General features: G+C 47.0%; 1 protein-coding gene across 5 annotated transcripts; it reads left to right on the top strand.

The window, feature by feature from the left end:
• The first annotated feature begins 1,045 nt into the window (after positions 1-1,045).
• GGT7 (gamma-glutamyltransferase 7) lies at positions 1,046-25,375 on the top strand. Of its 5 annotated transcripts, none has more exons than XM_025931893.2 (15): positions 1,046-1,266; positions 7,771-8,006; positions 8,372-8,523; positions 10,443-10,560; positions 11,408-11,475; positions 11,732-11,805; positions 12,120-12,316; positions 14,333-14,420; positions 15,913-16,040; positions 16,213-16,301; positions 18,479-18,628; positions 18,746-18,863; positions 19,557-19,694; positions 20,843-20,935; positions 24,629-25,375. In XM_025931893.2, exons 1-15 carry the CDS (start codon positions 1,098-1,100, stop codon positions 24,689-24,691), a joined length of 1,881 nt encoding a protein of 626 aa, XP_025787678.1. In that variant the 5' UTR covers positions 1,046-1,097; the 3' UTR covers positions 24,692-25,375. The 5 variants fall into 5 exon arrangements, with proteins under 5 accessions (XP_025787678.1, XP_086558167.1, XP_086558165.1 ...); XM_086702041.1 differs by lacking the exon at positions 24,629-25,375 and adding an exon at positions 23,684-24,385 and having other exon boundaries at positions 1,047-1,266; positions 10,443-10,572; positions 20,843-20,942; XM_086702039.1 differs by having other exon boundaries at positions 1,048-1,266; positions 10,443-10,572; positions 20,843-20,942.
• Positions 25,376-27,575: the final 2,200 nt, after the last annotated feature.

Genomic DNA, 27,575 nt, shown 5'->3' with positions numbered 1-27,575 from the left:
CCCTGAAGCATCACAAGCCCTACAGACCTCACTGAGGAGATACGAACCTCTCTGTAGGAAGGAAGGCACACGCAATGGGCACACATTCCTAATATAGACAGTCATCTCTTCCCCTCCCTCCCTCCTCAGCCCCCAGTTCTCTCCAAGCCCTTCTCCTAAGTCCTAAAGCTGTTCTCAATACACTGATGTCCTCTGCTGTCTAAATATGGCACTGCAGCTGCTGGTCCCACAGCAGTTTTTCAAATAGTCCTGGTTTTTATCTCTGAGCCTGGATCCTGGGGTTGAGGAAGGAGAGGGTGTGTCCCCAGGGGCTTCACCAGCACCCCCCTCCCTCTTGTTTGTGGGCTGTGTAATGGAAGTTTAGAAAAGAGGCCTCATAAGGGAGAGAACTTCCCTCCCCCATCCTTAGAGATGGGGTAGTAATGCAAACTATAGTGTAGTCAGAACTCTTCAGGGTAGGAAGAGGATGGATTGGGTTGGATGGGATGAGAATTCAAGAAATTAAGGAAATAATGACAATAATCATAGTTATGACATTTATTAAGTGCCACGTCCTATACTAAGCATTTTCTGACATGTTATTTAATCTTCACAGCCATCTGAGATGAATACTGTTATTCTGTTTTACAGATGAGGAAACTGATACTCAAGAAGATTAAATGTCTTGCCTAAGATGACATGGTTTATAAGTGGTAGCACAGGGAATAGAACCCAGACAACTAGACTACAGAGACCCATTCCTCTCCCATTTATCCCTCCCTCTCAACTCCTGCCATACCATCACCACCATTATTTCTCTCTCCAAGTATCCTTTCAGAACCACATCAAAAACTCTTAAAATGATGGTAAATATTCAGATTGCAGAGACCCCATCCCAGTCTATGATCCCACACTCACACTGCCCACCTGCAGGTCGACTGCAGGCTGACAGCGCTAGGTGGAGGAGGGGTGTGCAGTCAGACCCTACGCCCGCGGGGGTTGTGGTGAGGCGCCCCCTCCTGGCTGCCCTAGAGCTCAGGCCCCGCCCTCCCCCACCCCCCTCGCCCCCGCCGCACCACTTCCGGCAGGCGCTGCGCTGCTGGGGGGCGCGGGCGAGGATGGCGGCGGAGAACGAGGCCAGTCAGGAGAGCGCCCTGGGCGCTTACTCGCCGGTGGATTACATGAGCATCACCAGCTTCCCGAGGCTGCCGGAGGACGAGCCGGCGCCCGCGGCCCCTCTGAGGGGCCGCAAGGACGAGGACGCCTTCCTGGGAGACCCCGATACCGGTGAGGCCCGCTGGCCCAGTCCCTGCCCCCTGGGACGTCCCCGGTCCTCCTCCATCTGCGCGGAGCATCACCTCCAGTCTCCATCTCCCTAATTGATCCCCTTCCTCCTGGACCCCTCCCTTCTTCTCCCTTGTCTCTGTTAATTATCTAGTGAGGTTGGAGATGCATTTCTGCTTTGGAGGCTTAGGATGCGACAGGGAAGAATGATGCCAGGGATTGCAGTAGCAGGGATTGGGGTTACCTCTTGGGAAGAACCAACTAAAAAGGAAGGAGTTTTGGAGGGAGGATGCTAAGAAACAGCTGTGATCACCCAGAAGAGGCCGTTCTTTAGTCACAGAGAACAGACTGCAGCAGGATGGGTAGAGGCTAGGTCTTGGGAAGAACTTCCCACAGCCAAGGATTGTGGGAAGGAGAGACCTTAGGGAGCAGCTGAGGATCTCTTCATGTCCCCGGAGGGGTACAGAGGGCATGATTCCCGTCTGTTTGTGAGGGCTAGGTATTGGGAGACAGGGGGATGGACTGCATGACCTCTCAGAGTCCTTGGAGACCAGAGTGCCTTCTCTGCCTTGTGGATTACCTCACCCCTCCCAGAGCCATGGATCAAGCCAGGATGTTAGTAAGGTACCCTGCCCCCTAGGAAGCAGGCTCCAGAATTTTACTGTGTTCTTGGCCCTCTGCAGGGACTGCAAGGGGCAAGAGTAGGGAGGGGGGAGACCTGAGGGCCAAGAGGTCTCTGAGCATTTCTTCCCTAGGGCTCTGCCTCCTATCCATGTGGCCCAGCTCTATCTTCCTCTCCATTCTTCATCCTCCATCCCCCATCCTTCTTTCCCTCAACGTCACTTCCTGGCATTAGAGCATCCTTCTGCTTAACTCTGTCTTCCTCCCAGTGCCTGCACTTGAGCCCTCTCCCTTACCAGCCTGGCAGGCAGATCCTACTTCTCTGACCCAGCCTTCTCCAGCCTGACCCTTCTGTAGCTATTCCCAGGCTGAAAGCTCCAAACTCTTCCCCCTCCACAACTTCCCAGTCATCTGGCCTTTACTCACAGCCCCTGCCAACCTAACTAGACTGTACCCTACCTGGAGGGGGAGGCTTATGGACATCACATGTCCAAGCTGCAGATCAAAACTTCTTTTCCAGAGGGAGTAACCCTGGAATCAGGAGGTAACAGGAAGAGTAATGGGAAGATGTGTCCTGGTGGATAACAGCCTGAAACTATGCCCTTTATTCAGGGGTCAGGAGTGCCACTCCTGATCTCAGCACTGGCTTGACTCTGTATGACAGTGGGCAGTCCTATCCTGACCTGGGCCTTAGTTTCCTCTTCTAGCTCAACTGGGGATGTCTATCTCTCTTAACCTAGAGATTGGAAAACCCCTGACATGTTTTCTCCTAGCTCCCTATAAATGTCTTAGCATTTATCAAACCTGTGATTATTTGAGCAGTCATGTGATTACTCCATATTTGTAAGCCCTATGTGGATGGGATCATGACTGTTTTGTTCACCATCCTTTCTCTACCGTCCAGCACAGTGCTAAGCACTAATAAAAATTGTTGTATGAATAAATGAATGAGAGAGATCTCAGGATGAAAGACTAGCAGGGGAGGGAGTACCTTGGGGAGTTAATATAGATTCTGCCCTCATCTATACAAAACTCCAACAGAGACCCTTGTCACCTGAGTTTCTTGGAACCTGCACCTTATGCCACACTTGTACACTAAAATTCCAAGGACTCTTACCATCATACCTATGTAGTCATTTCAATGCTTTGTCTCAGAGCACAACTTCTAGGCCCCAAGGCTTCTTTGGCCAGCTGGACTAGCCTGTTGGCTAACATGATCTCCTATGTTATTAACTTGGTGGTGCCACTTACTGGCACTGTCCCATCCTCTTAACCAGGACCTTGGTTGTGCCCAACTAGCCTCTAGCCTGCCACTCCCCAGAACCAAGTGCCAGGTACCCTACAACTGACCCTGGAAAAAGTAGAGCTAAATGGTGACCACTCCAAGGTTGGGGAAATTCTTGACTCTCTCCTGAGCTTCAGGCCCATGTGTTCCTCTTTGTCGCAGGCATCTGCCTCTAGATGTCCTGCAAGTGCCTGACTGTCAGCATGATCTATGTTGAATTTATCATCTCTTCCCCATACCTGCCCTTCCCCCCAATGTCATTCTCAATTAGTGACACTGCCATTCGTCCAGTCTCCAAGGTAGAAGCCCAGGAGCTACCCATGATTTCCTTCCTTCCTTTTATTTCCAAATGGTGATCAGATGCTCTCTGTCCTTCCAAGTATCTTGCAGATTCCATCTCATCATCCTGCTACCACTACTGTAGACTAAGCCACCATCCTCTCTTACTTGTATTACCCATAGGCTTCTAGCTACTACCTGCCTCTTCCTCCCCTCTACCTCCCCAACCCCAATCTATCCACTACCTTGAACTTCTGTCATGTCATTCCTTGGTTCAAAAATCTTTAATGATTCTGCGCTTAAGGAATAAGCAAGCCAGAGATGAACTCAGTTTCTAGCCAAGATATCGTTCCTGAGCTCTAGACTTAGCAAGTCAACTCTGTTCAGTATTCTTTTGTCAGAAACTCAGCTAAAACTGAGCTAATCTTAAAAGAGAATTTTATTTGATAGCATAACTGAAACATCCAGGGATATGGGGCCTCAAGTATAGCTGGATCAAGGCACCTAAAAAGGAATTGGCTTTCATCTTGTGGGTCAACATGTCCCCAGCAGCAACAGGTTTACCCCGTACTATCTTAGCAATCTAGGCAGAAAGAAAGCTTTCCTCTTCCCCAATGGTTCCAGCAATAGAACTAAGTTTTAGTCTCATTGAACTGGTGCTGGTCACATGCCTGTCCCTGAACCAGTTACTGTATAGAGGTACCTGTTCTGATGGGCTAGACCTAGGTCATATACTCACTCTGGTCAGGAATGAGAAAATGAGGAATGAGAGAAGGGAGATGGTATTTTCTAAAAGAAAATTGAATGGAAATGGCATCTAAGCAGATAAAAATCAAATGCCTACTAGGCCAGTTGCCTCCAGACAACTGCTAATGTCCCACAAATTCAGAATCACCAAAATTAAACTCATCATCTTTCTCCCAAAAGACTTATGTCTTCTGATTCCAAACTAACCTTTTCCCAGTGTCCTGCTGTTGCTCTTACATATCAGTAAAATCAATGGTTTTATTGCCCTAGTGCTTACACAGTAAAGTATTCAGTAAATATTTTTGTTGAATAAATGAATAACTTAATGATTGACTGGTGGAATAAAAAGTCTTGCATGAATCTAACTCTAATGAAACCATATCACCTTCACCTCCTGGTCCCTCATAGCTGATTGGAGAAAACATATTTAAGGACAAGCATCAACTAGAATTAGCTTATAAGGTTGGCTTTCGAGTGTGGAAATGGCTTCTGCCTTGTGGAGCAATGGAAAGGAGGTTTTGAGTTACTCTTGCTTCTGTCATTTATTCATTTTATGACCTTAAGTGGGCAGCGTCATCTTTCCCAGTCCCAAGTTTCCTCATCTGCAAAATGGAGAGAATAGGCCTATCTCATAAAGTTATGGGAATGCTTCAGTGAGGGAATGTGTATAAAGAGCTTGGAATATAGTCAGCATCAATAAATATAAGTTCAAAACCATTTCCTGCACTTCTTTTGAAACCTCCAGGGACCAAGGAGAGTTCTGTGCCCACAGTAGGTATTTAACATCTGTTTGTTGAATGAATTCCAGTTTTATTTTTTATTTATTTATTTATTTTTTAATTTTTTTTTCAACGTTTATTTATTTTTGGGACAGAGAGAGACAGAGCATGAATGGGGGAGGGGCAGAGAGAGAGGGAGACACAGAATCGGAAACAGGCTCCAGGCTCTGAGCCATCAGCCCAGAGCCCGACGCGGGGCTCGAACTCACGGACCGCGAGATCGTGACCTGGCTGAAGTCGGACGCTTAACCGACTGCGCCACCCAGGCGCCCCAAATTCCAGTTTTATTTAAAGACTATGTGGTGCTGGTGCTGTGGAGTAGAGGCAAGCATGATCAGCTGAGGGAGGCTTCCAGAAGACAAGTTTCTTTTTTTGAATAAAAAATGTAAAACAAATTACATGTGTATAGTAAAAAAAAAAAAAAGTGAAGAAAAGTAAAAGTTCTCTTCTCCATTCCTATCTGCCCACAATTTTTCCTTTTTATTTAAAAATATATGGGCATTCCTGGGTGGCTCAGTTGGTTGAGCATCCAACCCTTGATTTTGGCTCAGGTCATGATCCCAGGGTCTTGAGGTCAAGCCCCACATTGGGCTTCTTGCTGAGCATGGAGCCTGCTTATCTCTCTCCCTCTCTCTCTCTCTCTCTCTCTCTCTCTCTCTCTCTCCCTCCCTCTGCCCCTCTCCCCAGCTCATGTGTGTACACACTCTTTCTCTCTGTCTACAAGAAAACAATTTTCAGGCTCTGTGCTCACAGCACAGAGATTCTCTCTCTTGGCCCCTCCCCCGCTTGCTCTCTATCCCTCTCTCAAAATAAATAAAAATAAACTTTAAAAGAAAAAGATTTTTAATTAAAAAATAAAATAAAAATAAAAATATATGTATTGATTTAGGGGTGCCTGGCTGGCTTAGTCAGTGGAGCATGAGACTCTTGATCTCGGGGTTGTGTGAGCCCCATGTTGGGTGTGGAGATTACTTAAAAAATAAAATCTTAAAAATATATTTATATGTATTGACTAAAAAAATACATATATGTAATAAAAATGTCAAACAAGAAATTCTCCCACCCCATCTCATTCCTACCTTCAGTATCTTTCCCAGAAGTAACCACCATAAACGTTTTCTAAAAATTATCTATATATGTACGTGGTTTCTTATTTACATAGAAGAGGGAAGTATGGATTCTGAAGGGCCTTGAATGCCTGGTCAAGGAGCTTGGATTTTCATCGTGTTGACATCAATGAACCATGATAGTATTTTAAACAGGAAAGTATAACACTTAGTTTTCAATATTATCCCACAGACTTTTAAAGTGGTTATCCTCCTAGTGCATAGTAGGAGGTGCTCACAAAATATTTATTGAATGAATGAACTTTTTAAAACACATTGTACATACAGCAAGGGTATTAAGGCCAAGGTACCAGGTTATTTTTTTACTGTTCACAAACACCCAGGACCTATAGGCCATTTAGAGAACTGGTTTCAAGGCTAATATGACCCAAAGGAGGAAAACTATGGGATGGAAGAGGGCCTCAGCCCTGGCCAACGTGGAAGGGGGATAGAAGTAACTAGAGGGTGCCTGGTAGAATCATCTCATGGAATCCTTATGCCCATTTTGGCCAGTTAGGGGTTAGCTCCATTATTAGGTGAGGAAAGTGAGGCTTGTGGCTTGAAGGGACTTACTCATAGTAAGCCAGCAAGTAGTAGTTTGCTCCACTCTTATAGTCAGTCCTCAGATTCATTCTCCAGATAGCCAGAGGAATCTTTTTAAAACACAAAACAGATGTCTTCAGTTCTTGCTTAAAACTCTGCAATGGCCTCCCATGGTTCTTAGGATTAAATCGAAGCTTCTCACTAGGCCCACAAGACCCAGTGCACCTGGCCTAGCCTCCACCATACCACTCTTTCCCCTTGCTCGTTACATCAGAGCCACTCAGGCCTTGGTTACTTTTTTCTAATGCACCAAGCTTATTCCTACCTTAGGGCCTTTGTGCCTGCTGCTCCTTTCTAGAACACTCCACACACTCACCCCTTGCTCTACATATGATGGCTAGCTCCTTCTCATCCCTTAGTTCTCAGCTTAAAAGTCACCTCCCCTGAGAAGCCTTGCCTGATTTCCCCAGCTAAGCAACCTTCAACGTGCACCATTATTCTCTATCATTTCATCCTTCATAGCACTTGCCACAAGTTGTGATGATATACTCCTTTGTTTGTTTATTTTCTTTTCTTTCACTGGTCTGTGAACTCCATGAGGGCAGAAACTGTTTATTCTTTTCCCCTGTATTGAGCAGAGGGCCAGACCCATAGCAGGCCCTCCATATTTGTTGAGTGAGTGAATGGGTAAGCCAAGCAAGGTTGGAAGCCAGGGCCTGTTCATTCAGTTTATATAGCTACCTCCTTGCACAGAAAGCTGGCCCCAGCTGGGGCAGGATCTAGTTTCCAGGGAGGGCTCAAACCCCTTGCACTCCAGGAAGTATTCTTTGCCCTAGGCCCTGGGTCCTGGGTCCTGGGTCCTGGGTCTCGGTCCTGGGTCCCTGGGTGGGTCTCGGTTCCCAGGAAGTTTCGCCTAGGGGCCAGACATCCAGCTTCCTGCTGCCTAGATGGGGGTCCCTGTCTTTCCAGCCGGGGCTGCCGCTTCCCCCTTTTGGGGTGCATTGGGGAGATGCTAAAAAGGGCGAGCAGCCGTCTAGTGGGGTTTGCTTGACAGGGGCGGGGAGAGGGTCATGCAGAATAGCCCCGCCCTCCAGGCGGGCAGGGCCAGGTAAGAGGTGCCCAGACCTACCCGGCTGCCACCCCACAGACCCGGACTCCTTCCTGAAGTCTGCGCGGCTGCAGCGGCTGCCTTCGACGTCTTCGGAGATGGGCAGCCAGGACGGGTCGCCGCTGCGGGAGACACGCAAGGACCCGTTCTCTGCGGCAGCGGCCGAGTGCTCCTGCCGCCAGGACGGGCTCACAGTCATCGTCACGGCCTGCCTCACTTTTGCCACGGGTGTCACTGTGGCGCTTGTCATGCAGATTTACTTCGGGGACCCTCAGGTGAGGGGGTTGCGTGAGGGCCAGAGGGAGGGAACCGAAGAGGAGGGAGTGAGGAAGTTCTTGAGGAGACCGTGGGGATTGCGGAATGGCTGAGTGAAGGAGGAGGTCAGCAAATGGAAAGGGGAGAGGACAGTGACATGGAAGAGGAAGGTCCCAAAGGGAGGGGCTCAAGGTATGAGGAGGACAGAGCCAGGAAGGCACCTGATCAGGTGAGAGGTACTGGAGGCCATAATGGAAAGAGTCCTAGGGGACAAGAAGGCAGGCCTCGCACCCCCAGCCCCTGCGGAGATTCTGGGGTTGGTGGAGGTGCCTTAAGGGGGCAGGGGTCTCCTACTGCCCCCACCTAGAACCCTTTCCCTTCCCAGATCTTTCACCAGGGTGCCGTGGTGACTGATGCTGCCCATTGCACATCGCTGGGCATCGAGGTGCTCAGTAAACAGGGATCTTCCGTGGATGCCGCTGTGGCAGCAGCCCTGTGTTTGGGGATCGTGGCTCCACACAGTTCTGGCCTGGGCGGGTAAGGAGCTCCCAGCTGTGGAGGTTGGGTTCCCCCAGGCCTCCTTCTGTGTCCTGGTCTGTAGGCCTCACTAGGGGGTCTTTGGGTTTCACTAGAGGGGCAGCTAGGCCCCAACTCCTTGCATTTTGCCTTTCTACATCCAATTTTACCCTTCTCCTTACCTGAGTCAGAGGAGGCATTTTCAGAAGAGTTTTGTTTTGTTTTTGTTTTGTTTTGTTGTGTTTTACTTTGTTGTAACTAGACTTTTGTAAACTACTCTGGTGGGGGTATACTGTCACTAGTTAACACAGGGATACTTTAATTTTCGGGTTTACAAATCCTTAAAACAAATCCCTGTGAGCATGGTTAAGCTATGGAACCTCTATCTTCCAAAAATATACCCCAGGCTGAGAACTCTTAAAGTTTATTTATTTTGAGAGAGAGAAAGAGAGAGAGCAGGGAGGGGCAGAGAGAGAGGGAGAGTGAGAGAATCCCAAGCTGGCTCCCCCTCTGTCAGGACAAACCCATGTGGGGCTGGAATCTACAAACCAAACCATGAGGTCATGATCTGACCAGAAATTAAGAGTATGAAGCTTAATCACCTGAGCAACCCAAGTCCCCAGGCTAAGAATTCTTAAAACAAAGATTACAAACTGGCCACCTATGGGCCATACCAACACACAGACTAGTTTGTTTTCCACACTTAAATTTTTATTTTTTTTAATGTTTATTTATTTATTTTGAGAGAGAGAGAGTGGGGGAGGGGGCAGAGAGACGGAGAGAGAGAATCCCAAGCAGGCACAGAGCCCAACACAGGGATGGAACCCACAAACTAAGAGATTATGACCTAAGCCAAAATTGAGGGTCGGATACTCAACTGACTGAGCTACCCAAGCATCTCCCACACTTAAAGTTTTTAAAATTTGTTTGCTATTGTTCAGGGCACCTGGGTGGCTCAGTTGGTTAAGCATCCAACTTCAGCTCAGGTCATGATCTTACGGTTCATGAGTTTGAGCCCCATGTCAGGCTCTGTGCTGACCGCTCAGAGCCTGAAGCCTGCTTCTGGTTTTGCGTCTCCCTCTGTCTCTGCCCCTCCCCCACTCACGCTCAGTCTCCGTCTCTCTCTCTCTCTCTCAAAAATAAACATTGAAAAAAATTATTTTTTAATTTGCTTGCTATTGTTAAAAAGTTGAGAATTTTCATAAAAACCCATATTTCCAACATCTCTTTAACAATCAGGAGCCTCGGTAACACTGGGCCCACATTCCCACATGGCTACAATTGTCTGGAGCTAAATAGCATGACGGGGCTTGTGCTTTCTACTTGGCCATAATTCCTGCCACTCCCTATTGTTTATCTCTCTTGCTTTCTTTATTATGTTACTTGGCTGCAGGCCAACCATCTCAGATGCAACTTCCATCTCAGATGGAAACAAGTCACAGAAAAGGGACAAGCTGACAAAGTCCATATCTTGGCTCCTGCAAGACCAGCCCTGCAGGCCCTACCAAAGAAATTCCCCTTTTGGTTGTATACAGTCTATCCTTACATAATTCAGTCCTGGAAGAGGGAGCAGAGGCATACCATGGAGGCAGGTGCAGGAAGCTGGCAGGGGTCCAGCTATGGTCTAGGGTGGGGGCAAGGGGTAGAACATCTTGCTCTTCCAGTCTCTAGGGTTTCCCTAATCAGGGATTAAAGTCTCCAGTAACAGGCTAGACGAGGTCCATGGTTTCTGGGTCCCCAATCCCCTTGATTTCACTCCCCCACCCTCTTACAGAAGCTGAGTCTTTGAATCCCTGCTGGGGAGAGGGCTCAGACATCTGACTCCAGATGACAGATTTAGCCTACAGATTTAGCCATCACCACTGGGGGTTGAAGGGTGGCAGGTTAATTGTTTAGAGGGGTAGCATCTTATCAACCTCCCCCTTTTGTGCCTCTCCCAGTGGCGGCGTGATGCTGGTACATGACATCCGACGAAATGAGAGCCACCTAATTGACTTCCGGGAGTCTGCACCAGGGGCCCTCAGGGAAGAGGCCCTGCAGAGATCCTGGGAAACCAAGGTGGGGATGCTGGTGAGAAGAGAGAGTCCGGGGGTGTCTCCCTTCACTGCCCTTCTGCTAACCGAAACATTACTTTGCTGAGTAATTACAGTGGAAATGAGAAAAAGAGTTAAGCAGGATGCTCTTAAGGCTATGAGGAAGAGAGGCAGCTCCCAAAATAAAATAATGAACCAAAAGATCTGGATGGTTGATAATAGGCAATACAGCAACACCTCACTTCTCTGGCGACCTCACCTATCTGGAAACCTGAGCAGCCTGAGACATCGCAAAGTTCCTGCACTATATCTCATACTTCCCATTCTAAGCTTGTTGACTATAACTTTCCCAGCCCACAACCTATTGGAAAATTAAAGAGGAACTGCTAAAGGCAAACCCACTATCCACTGAGAGCAAAGGGAAAAAGAAAAATTTGGAAAAATAGTTATTTGGTGCAGTGACAAAAGCCAAACACATGCCTGAGTTATCACAGCTGAGTAATGGTAGTGTGATAACGAAAAGGTTAAATGAAAGTCCTTGTCCATTACTTTAAAAGGCAGGAGTAGATATAATCCAACAGACAGGTTTCTGTCTAAATTGGTTATGTCTTGGCTCTTAAAAGGGTTTGCTTAATTTATAAATCCCCCAACTATGCTAGATAAAGGACGCCTTTCTGCATTTGCTGATAATAAGTCAGGGAAATGGGAGGGATGCCTGCCGGGGAGAGCTTGTCCCTCCTCTGGGATACTTGGCCTGTGTCTTTCCCCTGTGCCAGCCCCCATCCCTGGCTTGGGGCTCTGCGGAGTTCAGCCCAGCCCCCCGCTTCCAGTGACCTGGTCTCCTCTCTCCCTCACCTGCCCGCCTCGCCCAGCCTGGGCTCTTGGTGGGGGTCCCCGGAATGGTGAAGGGGCTACATGAAGCGCACCAGCTCTATGGCAGGTAAAGACCCTCCCTCTGGGGACCAGGGGCCCCTGCCTGCATCTCTCCTTGGGTGGCCGTCTCCTACCTTCCTTGGATTCTTTCCTTCCCAACTCCACCTCCTAATATCCCCTTCCCTTGCCAGGACTCTCCTTCCCAGGAACCCCCTTGCTCTTCCAGTCTCTGGGTTTTCCCTAATCAGGGATTTAAGTTTCCCCCAGGACCCCTCCTCCTCCCCCCAGGACCTTCTCCACCCCCTGCTCTCCGGCCCCCCCAGGCTGCCATGGTCCCAAGTCCTGGCCTTCGCAGCAGCTGTGGCCCAAGATGGCTTCAACGTGACCCATGATCTAGGTCAGTGGGGCCTGGGGGTTGGGGGGAAGGCATGAGGTTGATGGGAAGGGGAGAAGGAACCTCTGAGATTTGGGGCCCAAGCCAAAAAGCACCTCTCTTCCAGTTTGCTCCTTTGGCTCCCTCCCCACCCATCCTACTCTCACAGGGATGCAGCCTCAAATGAGGGGATCTGGGAAGGGCCCATATACACCCCCCCCCCCACACCTTCCCCATAACAGGCTTCTGGGGGGCCAGAACTATTAGGGCCAGCCAGTCAGCCACTTCATCTATGGTGCATCTCAGCCCCTAGCCCAGCCTCCTGTCCCTGCTTGCAGCCCGAGCCCTGGCCGAACAGCCTCCGCCCAATGCATCTGAGCGTTTCCGTGAGACATTCCTGCCATTGGGCCACCCGCCACTACCTGGCTCACTGCTGCGTCGGCCTGACCTGGCTGCAGTGCTGGATGTGCTGGGCACCTCTGGCCCCACCGCCTTCTACGCAGGAGGCAATCTTACACTGGAGATGGTGGCTGAGGTGAGCATGTGGGGAGCTCCCCTTGCCCTGAAGGACCCTACTGCAGGAGTATTCTTCCCCTTCCTTCCTTCTCGGTCTTTCTTTCTACATATATTTACTGAGGATTCCATTTACTTGAGATTGTAGAATAGACAAAACCAATCTCTGGTGGTAGAAATCAGATTAGTGGTTGTTTGGGGTGAGAGCAGTTAACTGGGATGCAGCACAAAGAACCCCCTGGGATGAGAGAACTGTTCTGTCTTGATTGAAAGAGGTACCTTTGGGCCCTCCAGGGCTGGTGCCAACCTGTGCAGAGTCTTGTCCTGTCCCTCCCAGGCCTGGTGGAGACTCAGGATCAGCCTCAGCTTCCCTGAGCCCTCAAGCTCACCCTGCTCTTGGGTTTTCTAGGGACTGAGGGAAACCCCTCCTTCACTGGTGACTATCAGGACTTACCAACCAACAGAGACTCTTAGTCTGAGGCAGTAATGGGTTCTGAGAACTATTGTCAGTAGTTAAAAACTCCTAATGGAAAATTATGTTCAAGATGAGGATACACACCAACTCTGTGATTCTGTCATCTGTACCGTTGGAGTGATTATATGTATCTCTGCCATATAGTTATGGGAACTGAATAGATGTGTCATTCATTCTACATTCATAGAATGCCTGTTCTGCGTCAGACCCTGTGCTGGGCACTGGAGGTATGGTTATATGATAGACGCCCATCTCAAATGGACTTAACTGGGAAGTCCAGCAGAATACTGGCTTTAGGTCTGCTGGGTCCACAGCTCCATCTACATTGTCAGGCCTTGGTCTGTCTGTCTCTCTGTCATGACTCTACTTCTGTTTGAATTCACTCTCTGTCAGATCCTTTCCATACCTACTCCTCACCAGCCATCCTTCCAGCAAACCATCCCAGAGAAAGAGCATTTCTCATTCCAACAGTTAAAGCAAAAACCTCCAGCTTGTATCTCATTGGCCTATCATAGGTCTCATGATTATTCCCAAACCAGTCACTGGCATGGAAAAGGAATGCTCTGATTAGCCAGACCTGGATATACTGGAGAAGGGGATGAAGGAGACTCTAACAAAGACCATCAGAGCTTTAAAAGAAAAAAACACCAAAGTTGAGTTTAAAAATTTGACCAACAAAGGAACACATATGATGTGTGTGTCATTCAATGTGTAGAACTTCAGTGTGTAGTTCACCAAGGGTGGATTAAAAGTCAGGGGTTTCAAGTACTAAAACTACAAAGAGAGAGAGAGAGAGAGAGATTGAGGATTCCTAGTGGTTATGCTAATTTAGGAATGAAAATTACCATGCTGGAAAGGATGGAATGAGCCCATAGGTTTGTTGGTTCATTGGTCAATAGATGCTTGGTTACATCCAATGAGGGTCATTCCTACCAGAATCATCCAGAGTTCATGGTTTTGGAGTAGCTTTAGTTAATTGTAGTGAAATGAAGAATTCAGTTTTGATATCTGTAGGCAAATTCTGCTTTAAGTAGAAAATATTCCTTTAAAAAAAATAATCTCTGCACCCAATGTGGGGCTTGAACTCAGGACCCCAACAAAAGTTGCAGGCTCTACTGACAGAGCCAGCCAAGTACCCCAGAAAATGTTCATTTTATACAGGCAGAGAGGGTAGTATGTGCAAGGCCATGGAGTCATGAATTCAGGAACTGTAGTTCACTCAGATAGCTGTACAGAGGTCACTGGGGAATAGCAGGACATGAGGTGGGAGCATTGGACAGGGGCCAGGTCACAAAGGGCCTTGAATGCCAATCTAAGGAGGTCGTTCATAGAATGTCTGGTACATAGCAGGTGCTCAGTGGTAGTGCTTTTCCCCCTGTCTTTTCCGTAGGGTCCCGAGGGCTAATGAGGTCCATAAAGGCCATGATGGAAATTGCAGAAGGCACAAAAGTTAGAAACATCTGATCTGTCTTTGATTCCAAGCATATACCATAGGCCAAGCCCATATGCTTACACTGTGGAGTGTGGATCACAGCTGTGATGGGGTCATTCTCTCCCCTCTAGGCTCAACATGCAGGGGGTGTCATAACTGAGGAGGACTTCAGCAACTACAGTGTCCTCGTGGAGAATCCTGTGTGTGGCGTCTACAGAGGTGACCTCTCTCCCAGCTCTCAGGGTCCCTGCTCAGGAGAAGCCTCCCAGTCCATGGCCACCTCCTTTTGGCCTAGAGATTCCTCCCCATTTTACAGGAGAGAAACTGAGGCAGTGAGCTGCCTGGCCAGCCAACTGTTGAAGGAAGCCAGAGCCAGCCCACCTTCTGAAGTAGTCATGGGGTCAGTTACCCCAAGTATTTAGGATATGGGGAGGGAGGTCTGGCCAAAAGTTCAGGCCTGGAAGTTGGGGTTCTGGCCATAAGTTTTCTTGATTTGGGCTCTATGTTCCCTCAGCCCCACTCTCACTGTTGTGTACTTCCTAAGAAGAATTCATAAGGCCAGAGTCCATCTAAATTCATATTGAACAAACCTTTGAAGACAATTATAAACCTGTTCCCTCATTGTGTCAAAAGGAAACTGAGGCCCAGGGACAGAATGGAACTTAACCTGCCAAACTCAAAACTAGAGGAATCCCAAAAGCCAAGCCTATGATGTGGATGAAATCCATGTTTGCTGAACCCAAAGTGGTGGTTTCCTGGGTCCCTCAGAAGGTTCTCAGGTTCTCTCCCCTCCTGGAGGTCTGGATCACCTTGAACCCCAGGAGGGGCTACCTCTGAGTTCAGGTTTCCAGGCCTCAATTTCTAGCCTGATTCTTCTACCAGAGGTGGTAGTGTATGAAGACCTGGGTTTGAGTACTAGCTGTCCCATTCACCTTGAACAAGTCACTTCCCACTGTGAGCTGTGGTTCCCTCCTAAAAATGGAGATAGTACCCTTGAGGGGTGCCCATGAAGATTTGATGAGGTGTTATCAGAAGCTGCCCTGATCAGAATGGATGCTGAATTCTTATTTGATTTTACAAATCCCCTCCCCAGCCTGGGTTCTCTTGCCAATGCCAGTACCTTGAGATTGTCTCCTACAAACTTGGACCAGCTGCCTCTCTGTGCCTCCGTTTCCTCACCTGTAAAATGAGGATGATAACATTACCCATTGTGGGGGTTAAATGAGTTAATCAGTTAATGTTATATGTCAGGTATTATCATTATTCTTTTGATGTCCAAACATCTAATAACAGGGGCCTCAAATAGGAAGAGGAGATTGCTGCTCCCAAGAAGTTTTAGGGGTGGGACCATGATGGGCCCTGAATAGTATCCTGGTCTGTGGGAGGAGCTAAAAGGAGTTCTGGACATCTGGACACCTGTCCCTGCTCTGCCTGCAATGTGCCTCTGGGCAGACTACCGTTCTCTTGAGCCTTAGTTTCCTTGTGCAGAAGAGGAAACTGAAGACCAGTGTTCTGAGTTGGAGTCCTGGCCCTGCCCTTGACTTGCCATGTGAACTTGTGTGGGTCCCTTTGCCTCTCAATACTTTGCCTCTCAGCACAGTTTCCTGTCTGATGAGGAGTTCAGTGCAGGGGTCTCAGCCTACGTGATGGTGGGATATGGAGATGCCTTGACCCCTCCCCTGCCATCTGGTCATTTCCATTTTTTTTCCAGGCCACCTGGTTCTCAGTCCCCCACCCCCGCATACAGGGCCTGCCCTCATCAGTGCTCTCAACATCCTTGAAGGCTTCAATCTTACCACCCTGGTGTCCCGGGAACAGGCTCTTCACTGGGTGGCAGAGGCAAGGCCGACCCCTCCACCCTGCCCTGGGTCTTGGTACACTGGGAGTGGGGGGATGGGTTACTGCCGTGGGGCAGGACTAAATCACCTCCAGGTTTTCTCACATGAGGATCAAAAGTGTGGGTCCTGGGAGGAGCCTGGCAGCCTCTTCCACACCCCTATTATATTTTCAGACCCTGAAGATTGCATTAGCCCTGGCCAGCAGACTGGGAGATCCTGTCTACGATTCTACCATCACTGAGAGCATGGATGACATGCTCAGGTGGGTCCCAGGGCAGGACCCTCAGGGCTGCAGAAGTGGTGGTGGATGTGAGGAAAGGATCAGATGAAAAGCAACTGGTAAAGCAAGAAGACCTGGAGTCCCAAGTCAATTTTAGCTCAGCTCCAACTCATAGTGTGACACTGGTTGCCTCACCCTGCACCTACCTCAGTTTCCCCATCTGTACAATGAGTTGGCCCTCAAAACTTTTTTTACCCTAGCAGGGCACCTATTGGGGCCCATCTGGGCCCCCTTTGGAGTGGAAAAAGAAAGCCTAATAACAATGAAAAATCTCCAAACAATTACTGGAGGTGATGGGAATTTTTACATTATACATACATTATACACTATAATGTATCCACATTAGCAACATAATATTGTAAGACTGTGGGTCCTGGTCAGACTGACTCAGTTCAAATCCCAACTTCACCATTCACTAGCTGTACAGGATTGGACAAATTTAAATTCTGTAAGTCTGTTTCCACAAGGGGGCCTGACAATAATGGTGCCAACCTCATGAGGTTGTGGTACAGATTAAATAAGGTCATACATGCAAAGCACTGAGCACATTGTCTGGCACATAATAAGTATTCAACAAATATTAGTAGTAGTAACCGGGAATATGAGTGGGTAAGAACGGTTACTATTTAATTGCTGCTATACCTGACCAAAAGGCTAGCTAAGGAAAAAACCAGAGACCAAAAATATACTTAACATAAATTTGTTTTATTACTCAAACAACTCTATGAATTAAGTTGGAAACAATGAAACTAAATGAATAGCTTATAATTAAAAAGCAAAAAGAGCAGCAACCAAAATCAATAAGCAGTTCAAAGCAATAAGAGTGAAGTCTAAAAACAAAGCCTCTCGGGGCGCCTGGGTGGCGCAGTCGGTTAAGCGTCCGACTTCAGCCAGGTCACGATCTCGCGGTCCGTGAGTTCGAGCCCCGCGTCAGGTTCTGGGCTGATGGCTCAGAGCCTGGAGCCTGTTTCCAATTCTGTGTCTCCCTCTCTCTCTGCCCCTCCCCCGTTCATGCTCTGTCTCTCTCTGTCCCAAAAATAAATAAACGTTGAAAAAAAAAAAATTTAAAAAAAAATAAAAAAATAAAAACAAAGCCTCTCTCCCCTCACCCAATCCACCTGAAACAAAGCCCTCTCTGCCTCTTCTGTGTGGCCACCAGCCTTTATGGTTGAAAACTGAATGAAAATCTTTAATAATCCTTAGTAACTTGTCATTCTCTAATCAACTACAATAACCAAACCAACAGTTATTAAGTAAGAAACCCTCTGTCAAACTTTAAAAAGTCTGGAAAATTGCATGTTGTTTTCAATTTAGCTCTAACACACACACACACACACACACACACACACACACACACACACCTATATTAAATTCATTCAAGTAATTTCATCCAATAAATAGTTACTAAGGGTTTATATACCAAGTCTTCCCCCACAAAATTCTAATAGTAACTAAAGATCCCTGTATATAAAACTCTCCTCTGATTAAACTCTTTTTTTTTTTTTATTATTTTTTTTTTTTAAATTTTTTTTTTCAAGGTTTATTTATTTTTGGGACAGAGAGAGACAGAGCATGAACGGGGGAGGGGCAGAGAGAGAGGGAGACACAGAATCGGAAACAGGCTCCAGGCTCTGAGCCATCAGCCCAGAGCCTGACGCGGGGCTCGAACTCACGGACCGCGAGATCATGACCTGGCTGAAGTCGGACGCTTAACCGACTGCGCCACCCAGGCGCCCCTGATTAAACTCTTAATAAAACTTCAGTTCCAAACTAAAAACATTAGATTAAATGAATTGTTTGTTCATTCGAAACAAATATGTGAGCATCCACTATGCCCCAGGTACTTTCAAGAGGAGGATTAACTGAGTAAATGAAGTCAAGTAACTAAAAGACTCTTGGTTTAAGCACTAAATAAAAGTTGGCTCTAGGAGGGAATCTGAATGACACCTAAATAAATTCAGTCAGTCCAATAACACTTTCCTGGTTCAGAATAAGTTCAGAATATGTTCAGAATAAGAGATTCTGCTCTCATAGACCTAATAGTCCAGTGGGGGAGGCAGACATTAATCAAATAATTGCACAAACAGGCATCACAATGTGGTAGGTGGGGTGTAATGAGAGCCTGCTGTGTATTCATCTCCTGCCCCTTGTCTTTTCAGCAAGGTGGAAGCTGCGTACCTCCGGGGCCACATCAATGACTCCCAGGCGGCTCCTGCTCCACTCCTGCCTGTCTACGAGCTGGATGGGGCTCCCACGGCTGCCCAGGTGCTGATCATGGGCCCTGATGACTTTATCGTGGCCATGGTCAGGTATGCCAGCTCAGACTCAGAACCTGGCACTGGGGATCGTCTGGACCAGGAAGGGTTGGGGGCTGGATGGGGGTGAGGGCGGCCTCAGGGCTCACCTGGCCCAACCTCCACCCCCAGCTCCCTGAACCGGCCCTTTGGCAGTGGCCTCATCACTCCCTCGGGGATCCTGCTCAACAGCCAGATGCTAGACTTCTCCTGGCCCAACAGGACTGCTAACCACTCTGCTCCCAGCCTGGTAGGGCCTTGCTTCCCTCCTCCCCTGAGAACCTTGAGGCTAGGTAGAAAGTGTAGCAGTATGACTGTGCCTCCTTCCCTACTTCCTCTAGGAACTTCTACTATAAAGGAACCCAAAACAAGGTGTCCACTTCATTCCCAGCCCAAGTCTGGGGCTTGGAGCCTGGTGGGCCTGAAGAAACTTCATCCCATTCTGTCCTTGTCTCACTATATGACCTAGGGAAAGTCTTGCCCCCTTTCTTGGCCTCAGTTTCTTCATCTGTACAATAAGGATATTAGCCCCCATTTGATTCTTTGGCACTTTTCAGCACAATGGTCTACAATTGTGGGATGCTGAACTGATGGGGCTCAGCCCTCTTGTTGGTCAAAAGAGGAAAGAGATAGGAATTATGGTCTAGTTGGAGGCTAGTATTCTTACATCCTGTGAGCTGGGGCCCTGGCAGGATGAAGACAGATAGAGATGACCAGGGTGTAGATTATCGTGTTCTTCCTCTTGGCCATCTTTCTTGGCTTGGTCCCCTCCCTTGCCACCCATCGTAGCTCCATAGCAATTCAGTGGGGCCATGATCCACCTTAGTTATCCAGGAACCCTGCCCATTTCACAGACAGCAAACTGTGGCCTGGGAAGGGACCAGTCCCCCATGAAAACTTACCCCACCTCTTATCCCCCTGTGGTCTCGGTCCTCTGACACAGGAGAATTCGGTGCAGCCAGGGAAGCGACCACTGTCTTTCCTGCTGCCCACTGTGGTCCGGCCGGCAGAGGGGCTCTGTGGGACCTACCTCGCACTGGGGGCCAATGGAGCTGCCCGGGGCCTCAGCAGCCTGACCCAGGTGAGGTTTCCTCCATGGTAGGCCCTTTGTGGCCAGCAGCCAAGCTGTGGCCTGGACTGTAGATGTGCCTCATGTCTCTGTCTTGTTCTCATCCCTAGCTCAGCAAACATAGGCCAAGGCTGCTTTGTAACAAGTTCATCCTGGATACTAGGGACATAGGCTATGCTGAGTTACTTAGCCAAAATGGAGCCCTGAAGCTCCCTGTCTTCCAGGTTGCATAGAAAATCATGGGCCAGTGGAACTGAAAGGTGATATAGCATCTGGGCTGCCTAGGTTCTGTCAACCTCAAGTCCCATGATGCCTCTACTCAGCATCTGAAGAGATAAGCAACTCTCTTTAGGGTCTGATTTTGAAAGGAAGGACCTAAAGTTCTCCAAAATGTCTCACAACAGTTACACAGATGTTTTAAGCACCTGATATATATGCCAGGCACATACTTTGGCAGGTAGTGAGTTAATTAGCCTGAGCTTTGGAAGCAGACAGCCCTGGGCCCCAGTCCAAGTGCTGCCAATTTCTAACTGTGTGATCTCCGGGAATTCACTTAACCTCTCTGAACCTCAGTCTCCTCATATGTAAAATGAAGATAATAACAAGAGAAAACATTTATGGAATTCTTACTAAGTGCCAGGAATGGTGTTACATGTGTTAATTCTTTTAGCCTTCTCAACTTTGGAAGGAATCCTTATTTCTACTTTGTATATGAGGAAACTAAGACCCAGAGGAGTTAAGAAGTTAGGTCCAGTTTACTAAGAATGGGCAGGCAGTTTGGTTTGAGAGCCTACCCACACAACCACTAAGCTAAAAGTACTCACATTGTGCCCTAGACTATCCCCAGCTATTAACCCTGTCCTGGCCAGGGAAAAGGGAGGAGAGCCCTGGGCTGGATTATAGGAGACTGACTGCTAGTGGTGCCTCTTCCTTGGCTCTCTCTAAACTCTGGAGTGAGTTACTTTCCCTTTCTGGCCCTCAGTTTCCCCCTCTTTGAAATGGGGATGGCCATCACAGCCCTGCCTCTCTTCTGAGGCTGTTCGGATGACACCCCTAGTGTAAGGTTTCTAACTAGAAGTCCAGCTAAGGAGTGAGACCTGGGGAGTCCTGAATCCCCATCTCTGGGGCAGCCCTGACTTCTATCTCTTGGCTGCCCACAGGTTTTGCTGAATGTCCTGACCTTGAACCGGAACCTGAGTGACAGCCTGGCTCATGGCCGTCTGCATCCAGACCTGCAGTCTAACCTTCTGCAGGTGGACAGTGAGTGCACAGCAGAGATCCCCAGGGGGTGGGCAAGGAGCTGGGTGGAGAAGGGGTCTCCTCCCAAGGGTTCCCCCACCTATACCAGCATAACTCCCTGCCAGTGAAAGTTTGGTTTCTTCCAATGAACTCCTTTGAAACAGTGAAAGATCTGTGGATTGGAACCAGTTCTGTCATTTCCGGGCTGTGCAGCCTTGGGAAATGCATGTCTCCACTCTGAGCCTCAGTTTCCTCATTTGTAAAATAAGATACAGTTGTTCAGTCTGCAAACCATTCATTCAGTAGTTTGTATTGAATACCTACTGTGTGCCAGGCATTATGCTCAGGATACAGCATTTACAGGCAGACAGGAAAAGAAATAATCAAAGAAATATGAGAAAGCAAAATAAATGCTCTGTGGGCTGACATATAGGACTGATTTGATAACTTGAGAAGGCTTCTCTTGGGTGACATTTCAGCTGAGATCTGAAGAGTAAGAAGGAGCCCCACCATGCAAAGAACAGGGGCGGGTTTTGTAGGCCAAGGGAACAGATGCAATTCAGGGCAGGAGTGGGCTCAGCATGTCTTAGGAGTAGAAAGGAGACTGGGGTAAGTGCAACTGATGTGAGGTCAGAGAGGCAGGTAGAGGCCACATCATGGACCTTATAGGTTACGGTGAGAAAATGGACTTTCCTTTAAGAATGACTGGGGCTTAATTGTAGACACAGCTTATTTTTTGTTGTTGTTTTTGTTTTTAATTTTTTTAATGTTTATTTTTGAAGGAGAGAGAGAGAGAAACCAAGTGTGAGTGGGGGAGGAGCAGAGAGATAGGGAGACACAGAATCCGAAGTGGGGTCCAAGCTCTGAGCTGTCAGCACAGAGCCTGATGGGGGACTCAAACCCACAAGCTATGAGATCATGACCTGAGCTGAAGTCAGACACTCAACCTACTGAGATACCCAGGCGCCCAAACATAGCTTAATTTTGTAAGTGGGAAAGTATGTGCAGGTTTGAGGAGTTTTTATTACAACAGACAATGTATTATACAAGTCCAAAAGGGATAGAGTATTGAATGAGACATGGTCCTTGCCTGCATGGTATTATCATCCCCATTTTACAGATAAAGAAACTGAGGCCCACAGAGGTTATAAAGTAGTCAAAGATCAGCAGTGACAGAATTGAGATTAGAATATATACGTGGCTGATAACAAAGACTCTGTTCTTTACTGCCTGTCTCCTAGAGTGAAGCACATTAGAAGCCACAGACCTAAATCCTCAGCAGTCACAGCCTGTGGTTTGGCTGGTGACACTCTGGATCCCAAATGATGATAATGAGGCTATCCCAACTAATAACTTCTGGTGTCTATTGAATGTGAGGCTGTACACTAAGTTACTTGGTGGGGGGGGGGGGGGGGGGGGGTTGGTTCATCCTACCCACCCTTGAGAGGCTTATGGTCTATGACAGGAACATGAGGAGTAGGCTTGGCCAAAGGAAAGTTCATCCACTGGGGTTTCTGGGAGGCTTTATGGAGGAGGTGACAACTGACTGGGCATTGGAGTAGGAGCAGGAATTTGGCATGTAAGGGTAAAGAACCTTCTGGACAAATGGGCAAAAGCCAGAAAGAATGGTTCAGAGAGCAGCCAGGAGGCCTGCTGGACTAGAGACATTGTTTCCTAAACTTAAGAATTTATCCAGCACCTTCTTGAATTTTGCCATATTTGTACACCATCTAAACCATTATTTACATATGCGTATCTATACATGTACTTCTTTTTCAGTGTAAGTGTATTTTAAAGGTAAATCTCATATCATAATCACAATTGGAAAAAATAACATCATTTGCCACAAATAAAAGGTAAATAGCTATAAAAAGTCAACTGTTTTTAGATTTTAGGTGGATATTGTTGCCCCAGAAGGCATTGTAGAGATGTTAGAGGCTGAAATATGGAGAACAAACATAGGGTTACTGGAGGGGTTGTGGGAGGGGGAATGGGCTAAATGGGTAGGGGACATTAGGGAATCTACTCCTGAAATTGTTGCACTATATGCTAATTTGGATGTAAATTAAAAAAATAAAATTAAAAAAAAAAAGTGTTAGAGGCCAGGAGCTCCTCAGTGGCTCAGTCGGCTAAGTGTCCAACTTCAGCTCAGGTCATGATCTCGTGGTTCATGGATTCGAGCTCCGCATCAGGCTCTGTGCTGACAGCTCAACAGAGCCTGGAGCCTGCTTCAAAGTCTGTGTCTCCCTCTCTCTCTGCCCTTCCCCCGCTCGCACTCTGTCTCAAAAATAAACAAACATTGAAAAACAAAAAGAAATGTTAGAGGCCATACTAAAACTTAGTCCTTGCCATTATCCAAAGGATTAAAAGGGACCCATAAAGGAAATACATTTCTGACTCAGTGATTCAATGCTATTCGGTGTTGTATCTTTACCTCAAGAACTACCCTAGATTATCCCATTTGAGGAAATAAGAAAACCATATCTTTGTTGAGGAGCCGTAGTAGGTGAGGTTACAGGGCTTATCATGGAGGTCCATGTTAAGAAGCATGGTTTCCATCCACTTGAGTAGAGTTGGGATAGACCTGATATGTTTTACGTAGGGGAAATGGATTGAAGAGGGGAGAATTTAAGTTGGAGAAACAGAAACAACTAGGATAATGGGCCAGGCAAGAGATGGTGAGGACCTGAACTTATGTAAGAGGGTGGGGATTTCTTCATTTATCCAGTAAATACTTTAACATTTTCTATGTCTTCACCCAGTTCTAGGCACTGAAGATCAATAGTGAACAAGACAACATCCTTGACTTCAAAAAGCTTATAATCTAATGGAGAGAGGCATAGTGAACAAACAAACAAACAAACAAACAGGTAGCAATAAGCACTTTGAAAGAAAATAAAGCAAGGTAAAGATGACAGGGCTGCTACTTTAGATAGCGGTCAGGTAAGTTCTCCTTGAAGATTGGAATGAAGTAAGGAAGCCAGTCTCATGACTATCTAGGAGGAGAACATTCTAGACAAATAGAACAGCAAGTGCAAAGCCCTGAGGTAGGAGCATGTTTGGCCTACCTGAGGGCAGCAAGGAGGCTAAAGCAGAGGTAAGCAAGGGAGAGAGTAGAAAGAAGTGAGGACAAGAGTTTAGAGAGGTAGTGAGGTCCCAGATGATGTTGTGCCTTAGAGGCCCTGGTAAGGACTTTGGATTTTATTCTAAGAGTCATCAAAGCTATTGGAAGTTTTGAGAAGGGGAGGTGAGTGGTCTAATGGTTTAAAAGGATTCCATTTACCTGTATGAAAGCAGGACTGGAACCAGCCAGTCAGTGGGCTATGCAGTAATGGCTGCATCCTGGCTATCCTGGCAAGTGATGATGGCAGCTTGGCCTAGGCCGCTAGAGATGAAGAGCTCAAAGCCCTTTGTGCAATGTTAAGAATGACCGTATGTTATCGATCACATACTATATGCAAGGCTCTGAGCTCTGTGCTTTCTGTGTATTATCTCCTTTAATCCCTATGACAACGTTGTGTGTTGTTTTCATATAATCCGTATTTTATCCATGAGGAGGCTGAGGCTCAGAGAGGTAAAGCAATTTGCCCAAGGTCACGCAGCTCCTCAGTGGGGCATCCAGGACCACGACTCGGGTCTGACCACAGGACTCCTGCGCCAGTGCTCTGAACACTCTGAATGTGTATATGTTGGGGGGTGGTTTTCAGGTGAGTTCACAGAGGAAGAGATTGAGTTCCTGGAAGCCAGGGGTCACCATGTGGAGAAGGTAGATGTCTTATCCTGGGTCCATGGCAGCCGGAGAACCAACAACTTCATCATTGGTGTGAAAGACCCTCGGAGCCCAGACGCAGCTGGAGCCACCATCCTGTAGAGCATCAGGGTGGGGTGGGGGTCTCTGCTCCCCACCTTTGCATGTTCTTAGAGTCCCTCCTTCTCCCAGGTTTGGTCTCAGGGGAACCCCAGGGATGCCCCAGATCATGGGCCAGAGGGGATGCTTAACAAACCCTATCCGAGAGTAACTGGAAAATTCTCTATCCAGAGGCCTGTGGTGGTGGTGGTGGCGGTGGTGGTGGTGAGTGTCAGTGTCCACAACCAGGCAGACAGGGCCTTGAGGAGTCAGACTGTCTGCCTCCTTTCCTTCAGCCATGCTGGCCCAGAGCTTAGGGATGTGCTTGCAAAACCTTCTCAAGGGTCCTCACAACCCCAACATCTCCAATCTGGCCTGACCTGGACCTTGTCTTCCAGCTCCCTTCTCCTGTCCCCAGCCTCATTTCTTAAATAACTAGGATTTTTTAAATGGACCATCCTGGGGAGGGGGTGCTCCTCTCTTCCTCCCACCAAGTTGAGGTGGGGCCTTGCATCTGGGGGTTCCCAGGTTGTGGGTAGGGGTGGGGGTGGGGACCAGCTCAGGGGCTTCTATTTGCAAAGGGGAATTAAAGAAGACTATTGCTTAACCATGGCTCTTGATTGATTTATATTTGGCTATGTTGGGAGTGGGAGAAAGTGAAATAGTACAAAAGCAGCTACAGCAATTTGTTTACTATTTGTTTCCTAAATTAGATATTTTGGGTATTTCCTTCATATCTTGGTTAAGATATGAAGCTTCCTGATTTAAAAACTTACTACAGGGGTGCCTGGCTGGCTCAGTCAGTAGAGCATGTGACTCTTGATCTCAAGGTCATGAGTTTGAGCCCCATAATGGGCCTAGAGCCTACTTAAAAATAAACAAATAAATAAATGTGTTTTTTTTTTTAAGTGAAAAAAACATACTACAAAGTTAACAGTAATCAAAATAGTGTGGTACTGACATGAGGCTGGACATAATTGGAATAGAATTGAAAGTCTAGAAATAAACCTATATATCTATGATCAATTGATTCTTTTAATTTTTATTTTTTTGTTTTTGGAGAAAGAGAGAATGAGCAGGGAAGGGGACAAAGGGAAAGAGAGAATCTTAAATAGGGCCCATGCTCAGTGTAGAGCCTGATGCGGGGCTTGATCCCAAGACCCTGGGATATGACCTGAGCTGAAATCAAGAGTTGGATGCTCGGGGCACCTGGGTGTCTCAGTCGGTTGAGCTTCCGACTTCGGCTCAGGTCATGATCGCACGGTCTGTGAGTTTGAGCCCCGCGTCGGGCTCTGTGCTGACAGCTCGGAGCCTGGAGCCTGCTTTGGATTCTGTGTCTCCCTCTCTCTCTGCCCCTGCCCTGCTCATGCTCTGTCTCTCTCTGTCTCAAAAATAAATAAAAACATTTAAAAAAATTAGAAAAAAAAAAAAAAGAATTGGATGCTCAACTGACTGAGCCACCCAGGTGGCCCTATGATCAACTGAATTTTTGACAAGTGTGCCAAGATCGTTCAATGGACAAAGAATAATCTTTTCAACAAACAGTGCTAGTGCAATTGAATATCCACATGCAAAAGAATGAAGTTTGACCTTTACCCCATGTCACATATAAATAGTAACTCACAATGGATCAAAGACCTAAATATAAAAGCAAAAAACAGACAAGTCTTAGAAACATAGGAGTAAATCCTGATGACTTGGATTTGGCCATGATTCTTAGATATGACACCAAAAGCACAAGCAACAAAAGAAAAAAAATAGATACATTGAAATGCATCAAAATTAAGAACTTTTCAGCATCAAAGGATAGTACCAAGAGAGTGAAAAGACAACCCCCAAAATGAGAGAAATATTTGCAATCATAGATCTGATAAAGGTCTAGTCCCCAGAATATATAAAGCACACTTCCAGTTCAACAACCCAGTGAAAAGTTGGGCAAAGAACTTGACCAGACATTTCTCTAAGGAAGATATTCAAATGGCCAATAAGTTCATGATAAGATGTTCAATATAAGTCACTAGGGAAATTCAGATCAAAACCACAATGAAATACCACTTCATGCTCACTAGGTTGGCTATAATTATAATATTTTTAAAATCATTTTTTAAAAAGGAAGTAAGTGTTGGTGAGGATATGGAGAAATTGGAACCTTCATATTTTACTAGTGAGAATGTAAAGGTGCAGCTGCTGTGGAAAACAGTGTGGCATTTCTTTAATAATTAGAATTACCGGGGCGCCTGGGTGGCGCAGTCGGTTAAGCGTCCGACTTCAGCCAGGTCACGATCTCACGGTCCGTGAGTTCGAGCCCCGCGTCAGGCTCTGGGCTGATGGCTCGGAGCCTGGAGCCTGTTTCCGATTCTGTGTCTCCCTCTCTCTCTGCCCCTCCCCCGTTCATGCTCTGTCTCTCTCTGTCCCAAAAATAAATAAACGTTGGGAAAAAAAAAAATTTAAAAAAAAAAAAAAAAAAAAAAATAATTAGAATTACCATATGACCCAGCAATTCCACTCCCAGATATATGCCCCAAAGAATTGAAAACAGGTGTTCAAACAAAAATTTGTGCATGAATGTTCATAGCAGCATTATTCACAAAAGGCAAAAGGTGAAAACAACCCAAATGTCCAGCAATGGATGAATAGGTAACACAAATGTGGTATATTCATATGATGGAATATTATTCAGCCATAAAAAGGAATGAAATCTGATACATGCTACAACATGAATGAACCTTGAAAACATGCTGAGTAAAAGAAGCCAAACACAAAAGGTCACATATTGTGACCAATATTTATATGAAATATCCAGAATA

The sequence above is a fragment of the Puma concolor genome, chromosome A3 (genome assembly GCF_028749965.1).
Source record: "Puma concolor isolate L17-30 chromosome A3, mPumCon1.1.hap2, whole genome shotgun sequence".
NCBI lineage: Eukaryota > Metazoa > Chordata > Mammalia > Carnivora > Felidae > Puma > Puma concolor.
This window is presented reverse-complemented; position numbering and strand designations above follow the sequence as displayed.